The sequence below is a fragment of the Microtus ochrogaster genome, unplaced genomic scaffold (assembly GCF_000317375.1).
Source record: "Microtus ochrogaster isolate Prairie Vole_2 unplaced genomic scaffold, MicOch1.0 UNK46, whole genome shotgun sequence".
Classification (NCBI taxonomy): Eukaryota; Metazoa; Chordata; class Mammalia; order Rodentia; family Cricetidae; genus Microtus; species Microtus ochrogaster.
Window position 1 is genome coordinate 90,822 of NW_004949144.1, and position 19,511 is coordinate 110,332.

Below are 19,511 nucleotides of genomic sequence, written 5' to 3' on the forward strand. Positions count from 1 at the left end.
TTCTTCTTCTTCTTCTTCTTCTTCTTCTTCTTCTTCTTCTTCTTCTTCTTCTTCTTCTTCTTTCATTAAATAGGTTTGTAACTTTAAAAATTTAAAGCTTTGCTGCATGACATTCACACTTCATGAACTCAAATTTCAGAGATGCTAGACAAAGGAAAATGCTTGCAAAACAATGAAAGAGATTCTGCCTTTATTTGCATGCTAGTAAATGAGAATTCAGCTTTACCTCCAGGACAAACAAATGACGCTTGGGGCTGGGGTAAGGGTGTACAGTGCATGGTTCGAGTTATTTTTGGATTGCAGTTTTTTTTTCTCTATAAACTAGCATTGAACTAAGGGGTTGTCTTAGTTAATGTTGCATTCCTCCTTAACATGGTCCACAAAAAGTAAATGTCAGTAGAAAGTCATTCAGACTGAAAGGTTTGTTTTTGTGTGTGTGTGTGCATGTAACAAAGATTATGAAAAAAAAAAACAGCTAGTGAATTTGAAAGGTAGCAAGAAGAAGTAAACGGGAGAGTTAAGATGCACGAAAAGGGATGTAGAAATGATGCAAATACACTGAACTCTAGAAGGTAAATTACAAAATGAACAAAAAAGAAATAAGATTTCATTGTCCACACAGAAACAGTATTTGTAGAGATTTTTGTGTGGAGATTATTATACATGAACTAGTTATACAGGCTTAGTTACTACTGAGCATGCTTTTCATCCAGTTATTGAGAGAACTTGGTTTTGGAAAATCTGCCAATGTCTTCATAGCATTGAAAATGGCTTGAGTATTACTGGGAGAAAAGACATCCTTGGTGATAGATTTCTTACTCCTTGAACTATCTTCAGAATTATGTCCTTAGGCAAAGATAACATAGTGCATTCAACTGTAGTTCACCTGGGTTCAAATAATGAGCACGTGAAGAAAAATATCTTTAAAACCCATTGTGGAAGTGATCCTTGTACTGTCTGGTGTGCCTCAGCTTGTTTTGTTTGTTCAAGGTAGCTAAGATCTCTAATCTACATTTCCTTACCTAAAAAGAAGAGATAAGAATTTTCTCTGTTGATATATAGGGTTTTTGTTTTCTTTTCTTTGACTCTTTGATTTTAAGAATATTTTTTATTATTTCCTTGAAAATTTCATGCAATGTATTTTGAACATATTATCTCGGTCCTCCAACAGCTCCCATAACTGTCATCTCCACTTTCTCTACCTTCACACCGAAACTTCAGTTCTCTTCATTTCCATTCATCCATATAGAGTCCTCTTTTTTGTATGTTTTTTTTCCTTGTAATATTTCTAAAAGTTTTTATTTTTATTTATTAAAAATTTCCACCTCCTCCCATTTTCCTCCCCTTCTCCCGTCCCCGTCCCCCTCCCTTTCCAGTCGTAAGAGAAGTCAGGGTGCCCTGCCCTGTGGGAAGACCAAGACCCTCCCCCTTCCATCCAGGTCTAGGAAGGTTTGAATCCAAACAGACTAGGCTCCCAAAAAGTCAGTACATGCAGTGGAATCAAAACCCAGTGCCATTGTCCTTGGCTTCTCAGTCAGTCCTCATTGTCAGCCACATTCAGAGAGTCCGTTCTGATCACATGCTCATTCATTCCAAGTTCAGCTGGCCTTGGTAAGCTCCCATTAGATCAGCCCCACCTTCTCAGTGGTCCTGAGACTCTCACGGTCCTAACTTCCTTGCTCATGTTCTCCCTCCTTCTGCTCTTCATCTGGACCTCAGAGCTCAGTTAGTGCTCCAATGTGGGTCTCTGTCTCTATCTCCATCCATTGCCAGATGAAGGTTCTATGGTGATATGCAATATATTCATCAGTGTGGCTATCGGAGAAGGCCAGTACAGGCACCCTCTCCTCTGCTGCCCAAGGACCTAGCTGGAGACATCCCCATGGACACCTGGGAACCCCTCTAGAGCCAAGTCTCTTGCCAACCCTAAAATGCCTCCCTTAATTAAGATATCTTCTTCCCTGATACCATATACACCTTTCCTACATCTCAACCATCCCATTCCCCCAAGCTCTCCCCAATCCTCCCCTTCTCCTTTCTCTCTGCCCATCTTCTCTCCCCCCACCCCATGCCCACCCCCGTGCTCCCATTTTTTGTCCAGTGATCTGTCTGCTTCCTATGTCCAGGAAGATAAATATATATTTTTCTTTGGTTCACCTTATTATTTAGCTTCTCTAGAGCCACAAACTATAGGTTCAGTGTCCTTTGTAGGATACAAGATCAACTCCAAAAAATCAGTAGCCCTCTTATACAGAAAGAACAAAGAAGCAGAGGAGGAAATCAGAGAAACATCACCTTCTACAATAACCACAAATAGCATAAAGCATCTTGGGGTAACTCTAACCAAGTAAGTGAAAGATCTATTTGACAAGACTTTAAGTCTTTGAAGAAAGAAATTAAAGAGGATACCAGAAAATGGAAGGATCTCCCATGCTCTTTGATTGGGAGGATCAACATAGTAAAAGTGACACTTCTACCAAAAGCAATCTATAGATTCAATGCAATCCCCATCAAAATCCCAAAAAAATTCTTCACAAACCTTAAGAGAACAATAATAAATTTTATATGGAAAAACAATAAACCCAGGGTAGCCAAAACAATCCTATACAATAAAAGTACTTTTGGAGGCATTACCATACCTGACTTCAAACTCTTTTACAGAGCTATAGTAATGAAAACAGCTTTGTACTGGCATAAAAACAGAGATGTTGACCAATGGAATCGAATTTCAAAGCTTTTAAAGTGTGCATATTGTATGCTCATAGAAGTGAAGCAACAAAATCTAGACTAAAATGAGTATTTTCCCTGCCACTGTGCAGTCCCTGGATGATCACTTACAAAATTAGACCTAATGCTCACAAGTTCTGTTATAGTTCAAAATGGAGGAATATCATTGATGATACAAGATATTCACCAGAAAAATTTCAAAACATAAGAAATTTGAGGTCTCACACAGATTTATAATTAAAACAATCATGAAATGTGCCAATCAAAGAGTGACTGAATTTATAAACACATAAATTACACCTTTGCTGAATGCCCTGCACTGGGGATGGAAGGCTATGCTTTTTCTGTAGCTCTGTTTTTGCTGCTTTGTCTCTTGAATATAAGTTAATCCTTTTGCAAAGGAGTGCCTTGCATCAGTTCAGTAGGAGTTAGGCTCTTTTCTACAAATGTGTCAGAGACTTTCTCAGCAATCTTGCTGCTATTAATACAATTGAGGTTTTGAATCTGAATGAAGCAACTTTTCCTAGAAGGTTCAGTGTCTACAGCCATTCCAGTAGAACCTCAAATATTTCCTGTCCAGAGTGGAAGGAGGAGAAGAGGGGCTCAGTGAAGCCCTTGGGCTGGTGTTACTGCCTCCCATGAATACAAGCTTTGTCACTTTTCCTAAAGGCCTTGAAGCTATTGTACTAGCATTTTTCCACACAGCCCCACCCTCAATGTGTTTTGCATTTCTCTTTGTCTTCTGCCTTTTTGCTATGGAAAGAGCCATCCCATGAGGACCTTTCTGTGTTCAGGTATGTTAATGTTTCTGTTCTAGAAATTCTGTCACTTTCTTTGTTCACAATTACCAGTTATAATCCATCTTTCATATGCAATAGTCTGTGGCTTTTCCTTCTATCTCAGCATTTTGTTAGTGTTATGTTGATACAGGGTCTCACTAACTGGCCCAGTTTCCTTCAGTGCTGAGCCACGTATACCGGTGTGCACCACTAGGCCAAGTTTACTATAGTTTTTGATACATGTTTTTCTGTTTTCTTGCTTTAATACGTCTCTTTTGTGTTATTGCTCCTTTGACTATCCATTAGGTCTTGAAGAATGTTATGAACCACTGCGCCATTCCCTTTCTTTCCTGGGCTGTATATTGCTCTTTATATGCCTTGATACCTATAGTGACACTACAGGAGCAAATGCCAGTGCAAACTGAAGGAAAATGAATAGTGCCTAGTGTTCATACTGGTGAAGGAATCAGATGCATTAACAAAGGTAGGAGGCATAGATAATGAAAAAGATTCTTGTTGTGCAAATGAACTCATGTAAACTTATTGTCTTTATAACAGAATAGGAATTATTCCATATTTCTTTACATGTTTGAAGAAGATAGTCACAAGTCTTTAGAATATTTACATTACTATGTTATCAATTAAAAATGGAAGCAATTTTATACCATCTCCTAACAACTATCACATTACTAATTGTGAGTGAAATACACAATAAATTTAAATAAACGATAAATCTGAATTATTTCAATCAGATATGAAAGGGATTATGATGTAAAATGCATATTTATGAACTAGCATATATTAGTATCTATGTATGTGTATGCATGCATATATAACCTTATAAAATATAAAATTTTTAATCTCAGTCCCAGATATTTGAAGAGTAACTAAGTAGGTAAGATTACTAGGTAATTGTTTGCTTAGAGAAAAAATCTTTTGAAAATATGTATATGTGCCTACCTGGCTGCATTTTGAAATATTTAATGGAAATCTTGTGTTACATAGAAGTTAAGATACTTTGCCTTTTATGTGAGTTAGAATTCTATCATTTTTACTTATCAGAGATTAAATAGTTACAATTTAATATGCAAACAGTCAAGAAATGCAAATAAATTTATTTATTTTGATGACAGTGCATGAGAATTCTGCTTTCTTTAGCATCAACTATGGAGGACTCCGGTACATTGTGTGTAGGGCATGAAGCATCTGGATGAAGCTCACCTGGGTTTTCTTGCAAAGTGTAAGATTTTTGTGAAGAAAACTACAAGCCACTTCATTAGAAAATCTTGATGTTTATTTGACATTGTATGTATGAGTTCAGTAAATTAGTATGTTATGAATTCTCAAGAATCAGCTAGACATACATCAGAAGACTATTCACAAATATGAGTATAGTGTAATCGGAACATCATCTTGGAAACAATGAATGGTGTCTTGTATTACCTATTATTAACTATTTTAAATGTGGAATTTCTAATGGGAAATTTAGGCAATGTATTCACAGTGCTAGTGAACGTTATGGACTGGGTAAAGAGGAGAAAAATATCTTTCATAGACCAGATCTTGACTACTTTGGCAATTTCCAGAATTGCTTTTCTCTTTTCACTATTTGCAAATTTATTTGCATATAAATTGTATCCAGCCATAATAATAACTAGAAGAATTGTGAGACAAACTTGTATTTTCTGGACAGTAACCAATCATTTCAATATCTGGCTTGCTACATGTCTTAGCATCTTCTATTTTCTCAAGATAGCCAATTTTTCAAACTCTATTTTTCTTCACCTAAAATGGAGAGTAAAAAAAATGGTTTCAGGGACACTGTTAGCATCTCTGCTCCTCCTGTTTTTAAATGTTTTAGTCATAGACACACACATTGATGTCTTCATTTACAGAATTGAAGCAAATATATTCTTCAGAGTTATCTCAAGTAATTATTCTCAAGTTGCTAGGCTCGTTTTACTCACCAACACTATGTTCACACTCATCCCCTTCACCGTGACCCTGACTGTGTTTCTCTTGCTCATCTTCTCCCTATGGAAACATCTGAAGAGCATGCAGTACAACGCCAAAGGCTCTAGAGACATCAGCAAGGCAGCCCACATAAAGGCCATGAAAATGGTGGTCACATTCCTGTTACTATACAGCATTTTTTTTCTGTCACTTATTTTGCAGTTTTGTAACATTAAATATAAGCAGAAAAATTCAGTGTCTCTCCTTTTCTGGACTACTGGAATTGCTTTCCCTTCTGGCCACTCCTATATCTTGATTCTGGGAAACACTAAACTTAGACAGGCATTTATTTCCATGATGTGGTGGCTGAGGTGCAGGCTCAGTGCTGTGGAGCCCTCAGTTTCTTAAAATGTATATCATCCTTTGTATTTTAGAGAAACATTAGTTCTTAATTTTTTTGTAATATTTCAACCTTCTGTACTTCACTTGTAACATTGTGAATTTGGCAAAATTTTGTATAGTTTTGGTACTTCTCTAATTATTACTGCCTTGGCAAAATATATATATATATATATATATATATATATATATATATATATATATGATAAATATAAAATAAATATGGACTAAATAAATATATGAACACATAACTAGCAAAATATAATTGTTCTATATATAATTAATCACTTTGACATTTTAAAATGTTTATGTTAATATGTAAAGTACATGTTTTTATATATTCATGTAGCATGTGTCCAATGATGTTAAATCTGTTGTAAAATTCTGTGAATCTTTAGAAGGAATCCCTTCATATTACTAGGTTTGTTTTATCATTTGCCTCTTCTAACATTGTTTATTTATTTACCTATTTATTGGAAAAATGTTGAGTTTATTTGTGTATGTCTTCCAGAGACAGTTTGATAGGGATGCACTTGTTATAAAATGTGAACATTTGTAATAGGTAACCTCTTGGAGGAGGATGTTATAGTACTTATAGGTGGCTCGTTGAAATTTGAAAATTTCAACCTATATTTGAATATTGTATGAATAAATTTCATTTTTGGAAAGAGGTTAAAGGACTGAATTGCTAAGCAGAAAAATTGTGTAGTGAATAGTTGCTTGTTATTCTGTTGCTTAGGAAACAATAAGAAAAGAAAGTACATATATATTCAGTGCTGAGAGAAATGTTCTGCTTTGTAAAGTATCTGTAGTTGAATGAATTTTAGCGACGGAACCTATGAATATGAAATGCTATCAGTCAAAGTTGAAGTTCAATAAAACTAAAACTAGATAAAAATCAAAGTATGGATTCTTGGTGAAAATAGATAGAGTACATATCAAAGAAAGATAAAATTTAAATTGCATAATGGTAACATTTCAAACACAATATAATCCACAGGGAGATAAAAATTGATGTACACAGAACAATTTTCACTAAAAAAAACCCACAAATTTCAGAGAAATTTCACATTTTCAGTATGAAGATGGAAGCCTATCCACTTTCCTTCTACTATGCTGCCATGGCACTGGGAAACCAGAGAACACAGCACTCATTATGCTTATGAAGCATTATTTCAAATAACTCATACTCAACACTTCTAGCAAGATTCCTGTCTATTAGGAGCTTTTACTTCATCAGGACACTAGATTTACTGCAATACCCAGACAGTGGAATTGTAGCTCAGTGATCACAGCAATGATTTTTTGAATGGTGTTCTGTTCCCAGCCTTGGATTGCTTTGTGTGAGTGTGTGTGCTTGTGTGTGCACTTTTTGGATGAATATGATGAAGCTACAAGACATTAATTACTATCAGATAATTGTAGAGAAGAGAAATTTCCCAAGGAGATCCTATAGACAATGAGACACCTTAGAAAGAAAAAAAAAAACCTCTTCTTCATGAATGCAATTTATCTGCTTAAACATAATCCTGATGTTGAAGGACCATTCACGATATCACCTGAGGACTAAAACACACCCATCCCTGTCTTCATCATTAATTCCTTTTTCTTCTGTTTTTAAAATTTATTTATAAAAATTTCCACCTCCTTCCATTTCCCTCCAAGTCCCTCCCCTCTCTCTCCCCTCCCTCTCCAGTCCTAAGGGAAGTCAGGGTGCCCTGCCCTGTGGGAAGTCCAAGGCCCTGCCCCCCCTCCAGGTCTAGGAATGTATGCATCCAAACAGACTAGGCTCTCAATAAGCCAGTACATGCAGTAGAATCAAAACCCAGTGCCATTATCATTGGCTACTCAGTCAGCCGTCTTGTCCTCCACGTTCAGAGTCCAGTTTGATCACATGCTCGTTCAGTCCCAGTGTAGCTGGGTTTGTTGTGCTCCCATTAGATCAGTCCCCTTGTTCTCAACAGAAGAAGTTCAAATGGCCAAAAGACACTTAAGGTCATGATCAACCTCCTTGGAGATCAGGGAAATGCAAATCAAAACAACTTTGAGATACCATCTTACACCTGTCAGAATGGCTAAATTCAAAAACACCAATGATAGTCTATGCTGGAGAGGATGTAGAGTAAGGGGTACCCTCATCCATTGTTGGTGGGAATGCAAACTTGTGCAACCACTTTGGAAATCAGTGTGGCGGTTTCTCAGGAAACTGGGAGTCAACCTACCTCAGGATCCAGCAATTCCACTCTTGGGAATATGCCCAAGAGATGCCCAATGATACTACAAAAGCATTTGTTCAACTATGTTTATAGCAGCACTATTTGTAATAGCCAGAACCTGGAAACAGCCTAGATGCCCCTCAATAGAAGAATGGATAAAGAAGGTGTGGTGCATATATACCTTAGAGTTCTATTCAGCGGTAAGAAACAATGACATATTGAATTTTGCACGCAAATGGATGGAAATAGAAGACATTATCCTTAGTGAGATAATCCAGACCCAAAAAGATGAATATGGTATGTATTCATTCATAAGTAGATTCTAGCCATAAACAAAGGACATTGTGCCTATAATTCATGATCCTAGGTAAGCTAAATAAGAAGGTGATCCCAAAGAAAAACATATATTTATTCTCCTGGATATTGGAAGTAGAGAAGATCTCCAGGCAATAGTTGGGAGCATGAGGGTTTGGGTGGGTGGGGGGAAGGTAAGATGGAAAGAGAGAAGGGAGAAGGGGAAGATTGGAGAGAGCTTGGAGGAATGGGATGTTTGAAATGGAGAAAGGACAGATATGTTAGCGAAGAAGAAGATATCTTAATTAAGAAAGCCATTTTAGAGTTGGCAGGCACTTGGCTCTAGATGCTTCCCAGGTGTCATTCTTTTTTTTTAAAACAAAAAAAAAACTTTGTAATTTTAAAACTTATAAAACTTTGCTGAATGAGTTCAAATTTCAAAGAAGCTAGGCAAAGGAAAATGCTTGCAAAACAGTGAAAGAGAATATGTCTTCATTTGCATGCTAAAATGAGAATTCAGTTTTACCTCCAGGACCAGCAGTTGAAGTCTGGGGCTGGTGGTGAAGTCATACAATGCATGGTTAGAGTTGGTGTGGACTAGTAGCTTTTTTCTATGGATCTAGCATTGAGCTAAGGGGTTGTCTTACTTAATGCTGTGTTCCTCCTGAACATGGTCCACAGAATGTAAAAGCCAGTAGAATATCATTCAGACTGAAAGATTTATTTGTGTGTGTGTGTGTGTGTGTGTGTGTGTATAACAAAAGTTATGAAAAAACCAGGTCATGAATTTGAAAGAGAGCAAGGAGAAGTATATGGGAGATTTCTGAGGAGCAGAAAGGATTTAGAAATGGTGCACATACACTAAACTCTCAAAGGTAAATGAAAAATGAACAAAAAGGAAATAGGATTCCTTGTCCACCCAGAAACAGTATTGCTAGAATTTTGGTCAGGAGATTATTAATCATAACCAGTAACAAAGCTTAGTTAATACTGAGCTTGTTTTTCAACCAGTTAGTGTGAGAATATTTGGATTTGGAAAATCTGCCAATGTCTTTATAACATTGAAAATGGCTTGGGTATTACTGAGAGGAAAAGATGTCCCTGGTAATAGAATTCTTACTCCTTGAATTGTCTCCAGAATTTTTTCCTTTGGTAAAGTTAACCTAGTGCATTCAATCTGTGTTCAAATAACAAACACATGAAGAAGGGTGTCCTTAAAGCCCCTGGTGAAAGTGATCCTTGTTCTTTCTGGTTTGCCAATAGCCTCAGCTTGTTTTGTTTGTCCATGGTGGCTAAGATCAAATCCTACATTTTCTTACCTCAGAAAGAGAAATAAGAATTTACTCTTGTGTTATATACTGTTTTTGTTTTCTCTTTTCTTTGATTCTTTTATTTTAAGAACATTTTTATTAATTCTTTGAAAATTTCATGCAATGTATTGTGAACATATTATCTCAGTCCTCCATCCGCTCCCATAATTGTTGCCCACTCTCCTCTACCTTCACACCCAAATTTTGAGTTCTCGTCATTGCTCTTCATCCACATGGAGTCCACTTTTTGTTGCTACATTATTATTGAGATGGGGCCTGCCCCAGTGGGTGGTTGACCCAGGACTCCATTGATTATTCTCTCACAGCTATCAAAGCCTGTAGTTTTTCAGTTAGAGGTAGAGTTTTGTGTCTTCCTTCCTCTCTCTATGTTGGCGTTTTGTCTAGAATGAGCTTGTTCAGGTTTTATGCATGTTGTTACAATTCCTGCAAGTTCACTTGTCCAACTGTCCTGTTTTATCAGAAAAAAGAAAGCCAACCATTTTGTTTTTGCAGTTACCCACTCTTTCCATCTCTCACAGTCTTCCTAGTTCTAATTCCTTGATAATCCCTGAGGCTTGAGGGGAGGGGTATGTTATGAGTGCTCAGTTTAGAGCTGAGAAGTCCCCAGATTTTCTTCTGTATATATGGGCAGGTTAGGGTTTCTATAGTCATTGTTATTTACCACAAGGAGAAGCTTCTCTGATGGGGGCTGAAATATGCTATGATTTATATTTCAAGTCATCAGTAGACTGTAAATTCATTTGGTGGTTCTTTGAGAGTTTAATACAATGTCCTTGATTAGAGCAACAAGTCATTAGGAGTCCTTATGTTTATTTGGTAGTTTTTTGAAAATTTAATACAATGTATTTTGATCATATTCAGCTCTTTCCACTTCTTCTCACCACCCCTTATATCCTCCATTCTCCCAACTGTATATTCTTCCTCCTTTCTGAGGAAATGCTTTATGATGTTGCTCTAAAGAAGAAATATGTGCGAACTATTCCTGGTGCTAATGTCATCTTCTCTTGGCAATTCTGGCCATCCTAGAAACGGCTTGCTCTTCATGTGGAACCTCAAGTGTTTCTTGTGCAGAACAGATGATGCAGAGGTCAATCCCATTAGGGTGGTATGTGTTACTATCTCCTGGTGGACACGAGTTCTGTTACTTCTAAAAACCTTGCATTTCTAGCAGTAGCATCATCTCCACACTGCCCCACTCCTGGACCTTGGAGTGTATTTCATTTCTTTTTGTCTCCTTTCTCTTTTTTTTTGTTTTATAGAAGGAGCCATGTCAGGAGGACATTTCTGTGTCCACAATGATGGTATGCTCATTCTTCTTTTCTTAGCAACTTCCCTGAAAACTTTTTACATGCTTATGCAATTATCTTTTTTATCTTCCCAGTATAGTTGTTTTGTAATTGTTGGGCATTTGCTCTATTCTCCATCCTGGAATACCTCATGTCTTGCCTGTAATCTAGAAAGGATTTGTATTAAACAGTGTCTTATTTATCTCTTAGTCTTGCCTTTTAATAGTTATCCTTCTACATGTATCTCTTCACAGCTAAGCTAAGTTTACCAGTGTGCACCACCATATCAATTTTACTGTAGCCTCTGACTTAATTGTTCCTTCTATTGTCTTTGAATCAAAAATTCTTTTACTACCGTTAGCTCCTGAAGAATTTTAATGTCATGTTTTGATAGGATAAAAGTGTAGATTATTGAATCTACTATGAAAAGAAAAAAGGGAGGATAGAGATATGATAGATAAAATATTAGATTATTGAATCTGCTTTTTTAAAAGCAACTACTAGTTTTCAATATTCTGCATTGGACTGAACTTTTGTATAGTGTATACAAATTTTGTAAATAAAAAAATGTTAATTTTTGTTAAAACATATTGTACATATATTTCTAATCTTTTCAAGGTATTGTATCTATATAGTTTATATAACTATGGAATGCAAATTTCTATCCTTTGAAAGTTATTATTACCAACTTTTTAAAATAATAAAAACTGCAGGTTGGCAATTAGTCATCTATTAAGATTGAGCATGTAGAATCATATTAGGTATAGTTTCAAGGACAAAGAGTTACATTTTCAATAGACAGGTTGTCTTCATTCACTTTAGAGAATAAGTTATTTATGATGTTTCATTAACATAGGCTCTTTTTTATGACAATGAGACTACTGTGCTTCTTGTAGCACCAATTACTTCAGAGAAGATAGGGACATTGAAGAAACTCCACATGAAGTTTCCCTTCTTTATGACAAAAATCAGTCACTGGCCAAAAAAAAAAATGTCCTTCCCTTGACTGCTGACAGTATGCTGTCCTAATTGGATAAGCAGAACACAAAAGAGAGTGGGTGCTAAACCTACTCAAGCCAAGGTGGAAGAAGAGTCCTTCAAAAATTCTCCTCCATGGAAAAGCTTGTTGAATATTATAGGTCTTTATGCTGAAGATGAATGTCCCAAAGTTGCAAACGAACTTTGGTTGACTGTCCAGACATTCAGTTGCTTTTGTCATTTCTCACATTTTTTTTCGGAATTCTTTTGCTTGTACTTATTGTTTACTCAGTTAATATTATTTCTTTCTTAGGTCTCTGAGGTGGTTGAAGGCTAGACAATTATCGTTTTCCTTGTTTATGAGACTCAGAACAGAAATTCATTAAAGAAGTGTAAAATATATAAAGCAGAGAGATAGCAAAAGATAGTTGTGGATCAGTTTGATAGAAAGTAAATTAGATTCAAGACTTTGACCTCACCAAGATAGGATAGATATGGAGTATTTTTTCTGAATTAGTAAAATGCAAATGGACTTGACATTGTTGATGTACTTATTACATATATATATATATATATATATATATATATATATAATATATAATTGTTGTAGTTAATGCATAGTTTTTTATATTAGTTACAGCCTAGTTTTTTTGAAATTTAGACAAAAGGGGTAATATAATAATATTTTATTAGTATTTTAATAAATAAAGCTTTCCTGAAGAGTGCAAAGCAACCACACTAGTCAGTCATACAGGCCAGGTAGTGGTGACACACACTTTTAATCCCACCAGCCACACTAGTTTGTCATAGAGGCCAGGCGGTGGCCGTGTATGCCTTTCATCCCAACACTACAGAGGAATAAAAGGCAGGATGAGATAGGATCTTGCTCTCCTTTCAGTCTGAAGATTTCATAGAGGTAAGAGTTATCTAGAGGACTTGATTTTAGAGGGGTCCCAGGTGTCCAAGGAGATGCCCCAGCTAGTTCCTTGGACAGCTGGAGAGGGAGCCTGAAATGGCCCTATCCTATAGCCAAACTGACGAATATCTTGCATATCACCATAGAACCTTCATCTGGCGTTGGATGGAGATAGAGACAAGACCCACATTGGAGCACTGGACTGAGCTCCCAAGGTCCAAATGAGAAGCAGAAGGAAGGAGAACATGAGCAAGGAAGTCAGGACCCCGAGGATTGCGCCTACCCAGTGAGACGGTGGGGCTGATCTAATGGGAGCTCACAAAGGCCAGCTGGACTGGGACTGATGGAGCATGTGATCAAACCGGACTCTGAACGTGGCGGTCAATGAGTGCTAACTGAGAAGCCAAGGACAATGGCACTGGGTTTTGATTCTACTTGATGTTCTGGCTTTGTGGGAGCCTAGCCAGTTTGGAAGTTCACCTTCCTAGATATGGACAGAGGGGGGAGGACCTCAGTCTTACCACAGGGCAGGGAACACTGACTGCTCTTTGGACTGGAGAGGGAGGGGGAGGGGTGGAGGGAAGTGGAGGGAAATGGGAGGAGGTGGAAATTTTTAATAAAAAAAGAGTTCTCTAGAGGTTGACTGCTTCACTTCTGTAAGTAAAGTAAGCTTATTTATTAACACTGTAAAATATCGTTATATTGCTTTATTTCTTGCTTTTCTTGGTCATGTACTATCCTTGAAGCTTGTGATGTTGGCAATGGAGCAGATGCTGGTTTAAATTGGAGTGAAATGGTTCTATTTGAAGGTCCTTAGGTTCTGAGGGTGGCAAACGTACTAACAAAGGCAAATACAGAGATTAGGAAAGATCCTTGGTGTGTGTTTAAATTCATTAAAATTCTTTGTTTGATAGCATGATAGAACAATCTCTAAATTTGTTTATATACAGAGATAAAATATTTATATTAGTATGATATCAACTATACCTGGAAACTATTTGATACAACATCTTGTCAACTACAGCAGAATAAGCATAAGTTACATGCACAAAACCACTAATGTTGAAACAGATTTATTAAAATGGTGAGTGAATGGCATTTGAGTCTTTCTGTACTTGTGGGTAGCAGTGTGTGTGTATGTATGACCCTGCAAAATGCAAGATGATCATTTTTCTTATTACAGAATATCAGAAGGACAATGAAGTCTATGAGACTTTTAGGCAACTCTGTTACCTTGCTATAAAAACTTTGGCAAACATGCATAGTTCCCTGGGCAAGCATTACTTTGATATTTAATGTTGTTTTTCTTCTATATTTCATTGTGGATTTGGTTGCTGGCTATGAGTTACAATTCCTTAATGTTACTTGTCCATAAATCAAATATCTAGATTAAAATATGTATAAAGGTAAACTAGTAAAAACCAATGCATGTAAGTATATCTTTATTTTGATAACAGCATATAAAAATTATGTGTTTATTCCATATCTACACAAAAGACTATAGGGTGCCCTTTGTAAGGCTCATAATATCTGAATAAACTCTAACCTAGCTGCCTTGGGGGTTCTTAAATTTTGTGCAGAATATTGTGGACCAAATCAGTAGTAAATCAATGTGTGGTTGGCACTGTGTATAGAGGCTTATGGCAGTGAATGCTATGGGAGTTCAAGAATTTCGCAGCATTTTAGAGGACTGATTAAAACATCTTCATCAGTGTATCATGAACTAAAGCATCCTTCTAGTGATAATGAGTTATATTCTACATGTCACATTAACACTTATTTTAAGTGTGGAATTCATAATAGGAAACTTAGGAAAAGCATTCATGGCACTGGTGAACATCATGGACTGTGTCAAGAGAAGAAAGGTCTCTTCAGTGGATCAGATCTTCACTGCTGTGGCCATCTCCAGGATCACTCTGCTCTGGTCCCTTCTCATAGTCCTTTTTATATCTGAGTTGTACCATCCTTAATGATAAGTGGAGAGAAGAGTCAACATTTTCTGGATGGTGACCAATCATGTCAGCTTCTGACTTGCTATAAACATCAGCATCATTTATTTTCTCAAAATGGCCATTCCTCTCCCCCCCCCCCAAACTCTACATTTCTTCACCTAAACTGGAGAGTTCAAAATTTGTTTTGAGGACATTGCTGGAACCTCTGCTTCTCTTGTCTTTGAATATTTTAGTCATAAACAGACATGCTCATTTCTGGATTGATGGACATAAACCAAATATATTCTATCTTGTTATTTCAATCCACTCTGGTCAACTCTAGGATTACTTTATTCACCAACACTATGTTCACACTCATCCCCTTCACTATGACCTTGATTACTTTCCTCCTGTTCATATTCTTCCTGTGGAGGGATATTAATGGCATTCAGCTCATATCCAAAGGCTCCAGAGACCTCAGTAGCGCAACTCACATAAAGACCTTGAAAATGGTGGTCAACTTGTTACTATATACCACTATCTTTCTGTTGCTTTTCCTACTATTTTTTAACTGTAACTTTAGGCAGGCAAATCCAATAATTTTGTTTTTTACTAACTCTGAGATTTGGTTTCTCTCTGCCCATTCATGTGCCCTGATTCTACAGAACAGGATCTTGAGACAGGCCTTCCTTTCTATGCTGTGTAGGTTTGTACAGTTCACTGAAAAACTATCTGATTCATAAGATGTATTTTTTTTAGGGAGTACTCAATTCATAAGTGTTACATTTCCAAGATGATCATGAATGGAGAGACATGGAAGGAGATGTGTCATTTTTCAGGCAAAGCATTTATTAGAGTTGGTTGAGCTGTGTGTTTGCTAACATGACAGGGTGCTGGTGTGAGTATACCCTTTGTATGCTGTGAATACTATTGGTTAATAAAGAATCTGTTTGGGCCCATTGCAGTGCATAATAGGGCAAGGTGGAAATTCCAAGCAGAGAGAGGAGGAGAGAGTCGGAAGAGTCAAAGAGATGCTAAGTGGCCACTTTAAGAGACAGATGCCTGATGCCTTACCAGTAGGCCCCAACCATGTGGTAATACATCAATGAATAGAAATAGGTTAATATAAGTTATAAGAGCTATTCAATGATAAGAATGAGCTAATAGGCCAAGCTGTGTTGTAATCGATACAGTTTCTAGGTGATTATTTGGATCAGACAGGCTGTGAGAGAAAGAGAAGCCTTTGCTAACAGGCTGTACAGAAAAATCAAAAGTACCAGCCTCCCAGGGAAAGGAGATTTTCTATTTTAAGGTTCTATTTTCTACCTGTAGAAAGGAGGAGGAATGGAGAAACTGTTTGGCTAGCATGGATTGGTTCTGCTATTAACTGGTACTATCTAAATGGGCTTAGAGGTATTGTACTTCCATTTATTTTTGTCAGAAACAGGTTTTTAAAAGATCATAATGAGAGCACAAGAAAAATTTAAACCTTGATTCTGTGAATTGCAGATTATCTTAAAAAATTAATTATTTTAAAACTTAATGGACTCAAGCCAGTAACTTCACCAAAGTTCTAAACATGAGAAATATGTTTGACAGATATTGATAAAAGGCCAAAAAGTCTGAAGATCATGAAAGGTGTTTTGCATTTTATTTATATACAAGAGAAACACAATTGAGAAGATAGAACAATAATTCTCCTATGGGGTATGTGTGTGTTCCTATATGTAATTACACAAGCACACAGTTTTAAACAGAGTTATGCATAGTTACTAGCTTTTGAAGGAGTATTAGTTTCCTGGGTTTCCAAGAAAACACTGTGAATATTATGATAATTGAATTTAACATGTAATTAACAGAAAACTAAATTGTTTAACACAAATAATGGAGAAATTAAACAGTAGTGTTTACAAATGTTGAATCAGAATATGTCCTTATTTTTATGCTAGCAACAAGAATGCAGTTTAAATTCAAAGTCAACTATGAATTCCATTGGTCTACAGGAGTGTCACAGAGTATATGAACAAGAGTTAATTTGAGCTGTTATGGGAATTTACTATTTTCAAAAAGAGATGATTGAGTTCACCTACTAACATACTGTGTGGCTGTTTGCTTGACATTGGTCATGGAATTGTAAAGAATAACAGATTACATCTACAATTCAAGGGCACATATAAAGTAGATATATTGAAGGAGAGGCAGGGAAGATGACTTATCTAATAAGAGAATCTTTACAACCATGGGGTTCTAAGTTGAAATCCACAGAACTCTTAAGAAACAGTGGTATAGGAGGGTCTTCTGTCTATGTGTTATTACTTTTATTGGTTAAATAAAGAAGCTGCATTAGCCTTTTGATAGGCCAGCCCTTAGTTGGGTGGAGTAGAGAGAACAGAATTCTGGGAGGAATAAGGCAGTGTGGCAGACGCCATGGCTCTCCTCTCCAAGATGGACGCTGGTTAGACTCATGCCAGTAAGGCACAGTCAAGTGGCAATACACATTAATATAAATGGATTAATTAAGATGTGAGAGTTAGCAAATATGAGGCTAGAAATAATGGGTCAGGCAGTGTTAAAATGAACAGTTTTGGTGATTATTTCGGGGTTAAGTTATCCGGGATCCAGGCAGGAACGTAGCTGCCACTCCTTTTACAACAGAGTGGCTGCCCAACATGGTCTACTAACTCTACATAAAACCTGAGAGGGCTTAAAAAGGAGAGAGAGAGAGAGAGAGAGAGAGAGAGAGAGAGAGAGAGAGAGAGAGATTAACACAGCTTTTTGCTATTTGCTGGCCAGGTGCTGTAGAGAAATTAAATGCGGGCTTTCTGTGCTATGCTCGTATGGCAACCTCTTTCTCTTGCAGGAGACAGAGAATTTGGATGGGGTTTTGTGAGTAAAGTGCTATGGCTTGCTTGGTGGCAATGTGGACTGTTGTGTGCCTGGAACTGTGCTTGCTCGGCTCAGGGGCACCAAATGGCTCAGAGATATGAGCAGCTCCAGGTCTCCCATGCTGAACTGTGCTGATCTCAGGCAGGAACTATATTAATTATCATAACAGCACAGTTAAGGTTTAGACTGGGCAGGAAACAGGTAGTACCATATTACTTCTACATGGCACAACTTAAGTTTTTAAGAAGTGCTTAGCATTTTAAGAATTGCTCCTGGATAGTAAAGAATTACAGATTCACAATAGGACAGATTCAGACATAAAAGTTCTCTAAATGGGTCATAGTGTTTGATAGACATATGCAGGCTTGAGAGAGAGAAGAAAAAGAATATAGAGAATAAAGTTAATGCTTAAAAAAAGGGTAAAGTCTTTAAAGAGACAGAGTACAGATAGTTATAGATTAAAAGAAATAAAAAATAAGCCACGTAAAAATGAAAAATTCACAGAGAGTCTGGATTATGTTCATTGTGTTTTCTTTAAATTTTTTGACTGTAAAGGAGCTAAATACAGAGAGACATTTCATTGTGTGGCTAAGCTAATCTAACATGTGTACTATAAAGCTATCTTGACTTCAGAATTTGGACCTAAGGATATGATGCTTTGGAAAAGAGGTGGTTCTTTTGTTTTCACAGAGGATGAGATCCTGTGGATTGCTTCTATCCCAGTATGGTATGATAGACCATGTCCTCCTGAAAGGTTGCTGTGAATACCCTCAAAAAATTACTTCACCCAACTGTTGACTGAGAGGAACCTAGCACACAGATTATACCGTGAAAGACCTATTTAACAGCACCCCCATACATCAGGAAGGAGTTTGTAGAGAACTAACTGTGCCCATATTCCCAAACATTGTTTATAAATGTTCTTTTACATTTAAAGGGGGATATGATATAGATATGAATTAATTTACATTGGTATAAATTATGCTTCGTTGCTATAAATTTAAGGTCAATTTTGTTATATGTATATGTATTTCTGATCTTGATTAAGGTGTTGTGATTGCTTAGTTAATTTAAAAACATAATGTAGAGCAGCCTTCAGAGATCCCGTGGATCTGTGTCTTGCTTCAACAGTGTTTGGACGGAACCGATCCAGGGTCTCCCTTTGTTAGCTTCCACCACTCCTCATCTGCAGCTGCAGCCTCCAGGACCATCTCCTAGCTGCCTTCTGCTCCCAGGACCAGCCAGCACCATCTCTTTGCGGGTAGCTCCAGACTGCATCTCAGCCATGACCTCCCAGATTCGTCAGAATTATTCCACCGAAGTGGAGGCTGCCGTGAACCGCCTGGTCAACTTACACCTGCAGGCCTCCTACACCTACCTCTTGCTGGGCTACTATTTTGAGTGGGATGACGTGGCTCTGGAGGGTGTAGGCCACTTCCTTCGAGCGTCTCCTCAAGTTGCAGAATGATCACAGAGGCTGTGCACTCTTTCAAGATGTGCAGAAGCCATCTCAAGATGAGTGGAGTAAAAGCCAGGAGGCCATGGAAGCTGCCCTGGCCTTGGAGAAGAACTTGAACCAGGCCCTCTTGGATCTTCATTCCCTGGGCTCTGCCTGCACAGATCCTCATCTCTGTAACTTCCTTGAAAACCACTTCCTGGATAAGGAGGTGAAGGTTATCAAGAAAATGGGCAACCACCTGACCAACATCCGTCGGTTGGCTGCTGGGCCCCAGGCATCCGTGGGTGAGGACCTCTTTGAGCGGCTCACTCTCAAGCATGACTAGGAGACCTCTCCTTCGGAGGGGCTCCCACCTC

The 19,511-nt window shown here is 37.4% G+C and overlaps 1 protein-coding gene and 1 pseudogene across 1 annotated transcript; both read left to right on the plus strand.

Moving 5' to 3' along the window:
* The first annotated feature begins 4,928 nt into the window (after nt 1-4,928).
* LOC101994640 (taste receptor type 2 member 140-like) lies at nt 4,929-5,867 on the plus strand. Its single transcript, XM_005369231.1, has one exon. It carries the CDS (start codon nt 4,929-4,931, stop codon nt 5,865-5,867), a length of 939 nt encoding a protein of 312 aa, XP_005369288.1.
* Nucleotides 5,868-18,940: 13,073 nt separating this feature from the next.
* LOC101984815 lies at nt 18,941-19,511 on the plus strand (annotated as a pseudogene).

Excerpts from the sequence above, each read along its gene's own strand:
- LOC101994640 (XM_005369231.1), top strand. The coding sequence starts at position 4,929 with ATGAATGGTGTCTTGTATTACCTATTATTAACTATTTTAAATGTGGAA.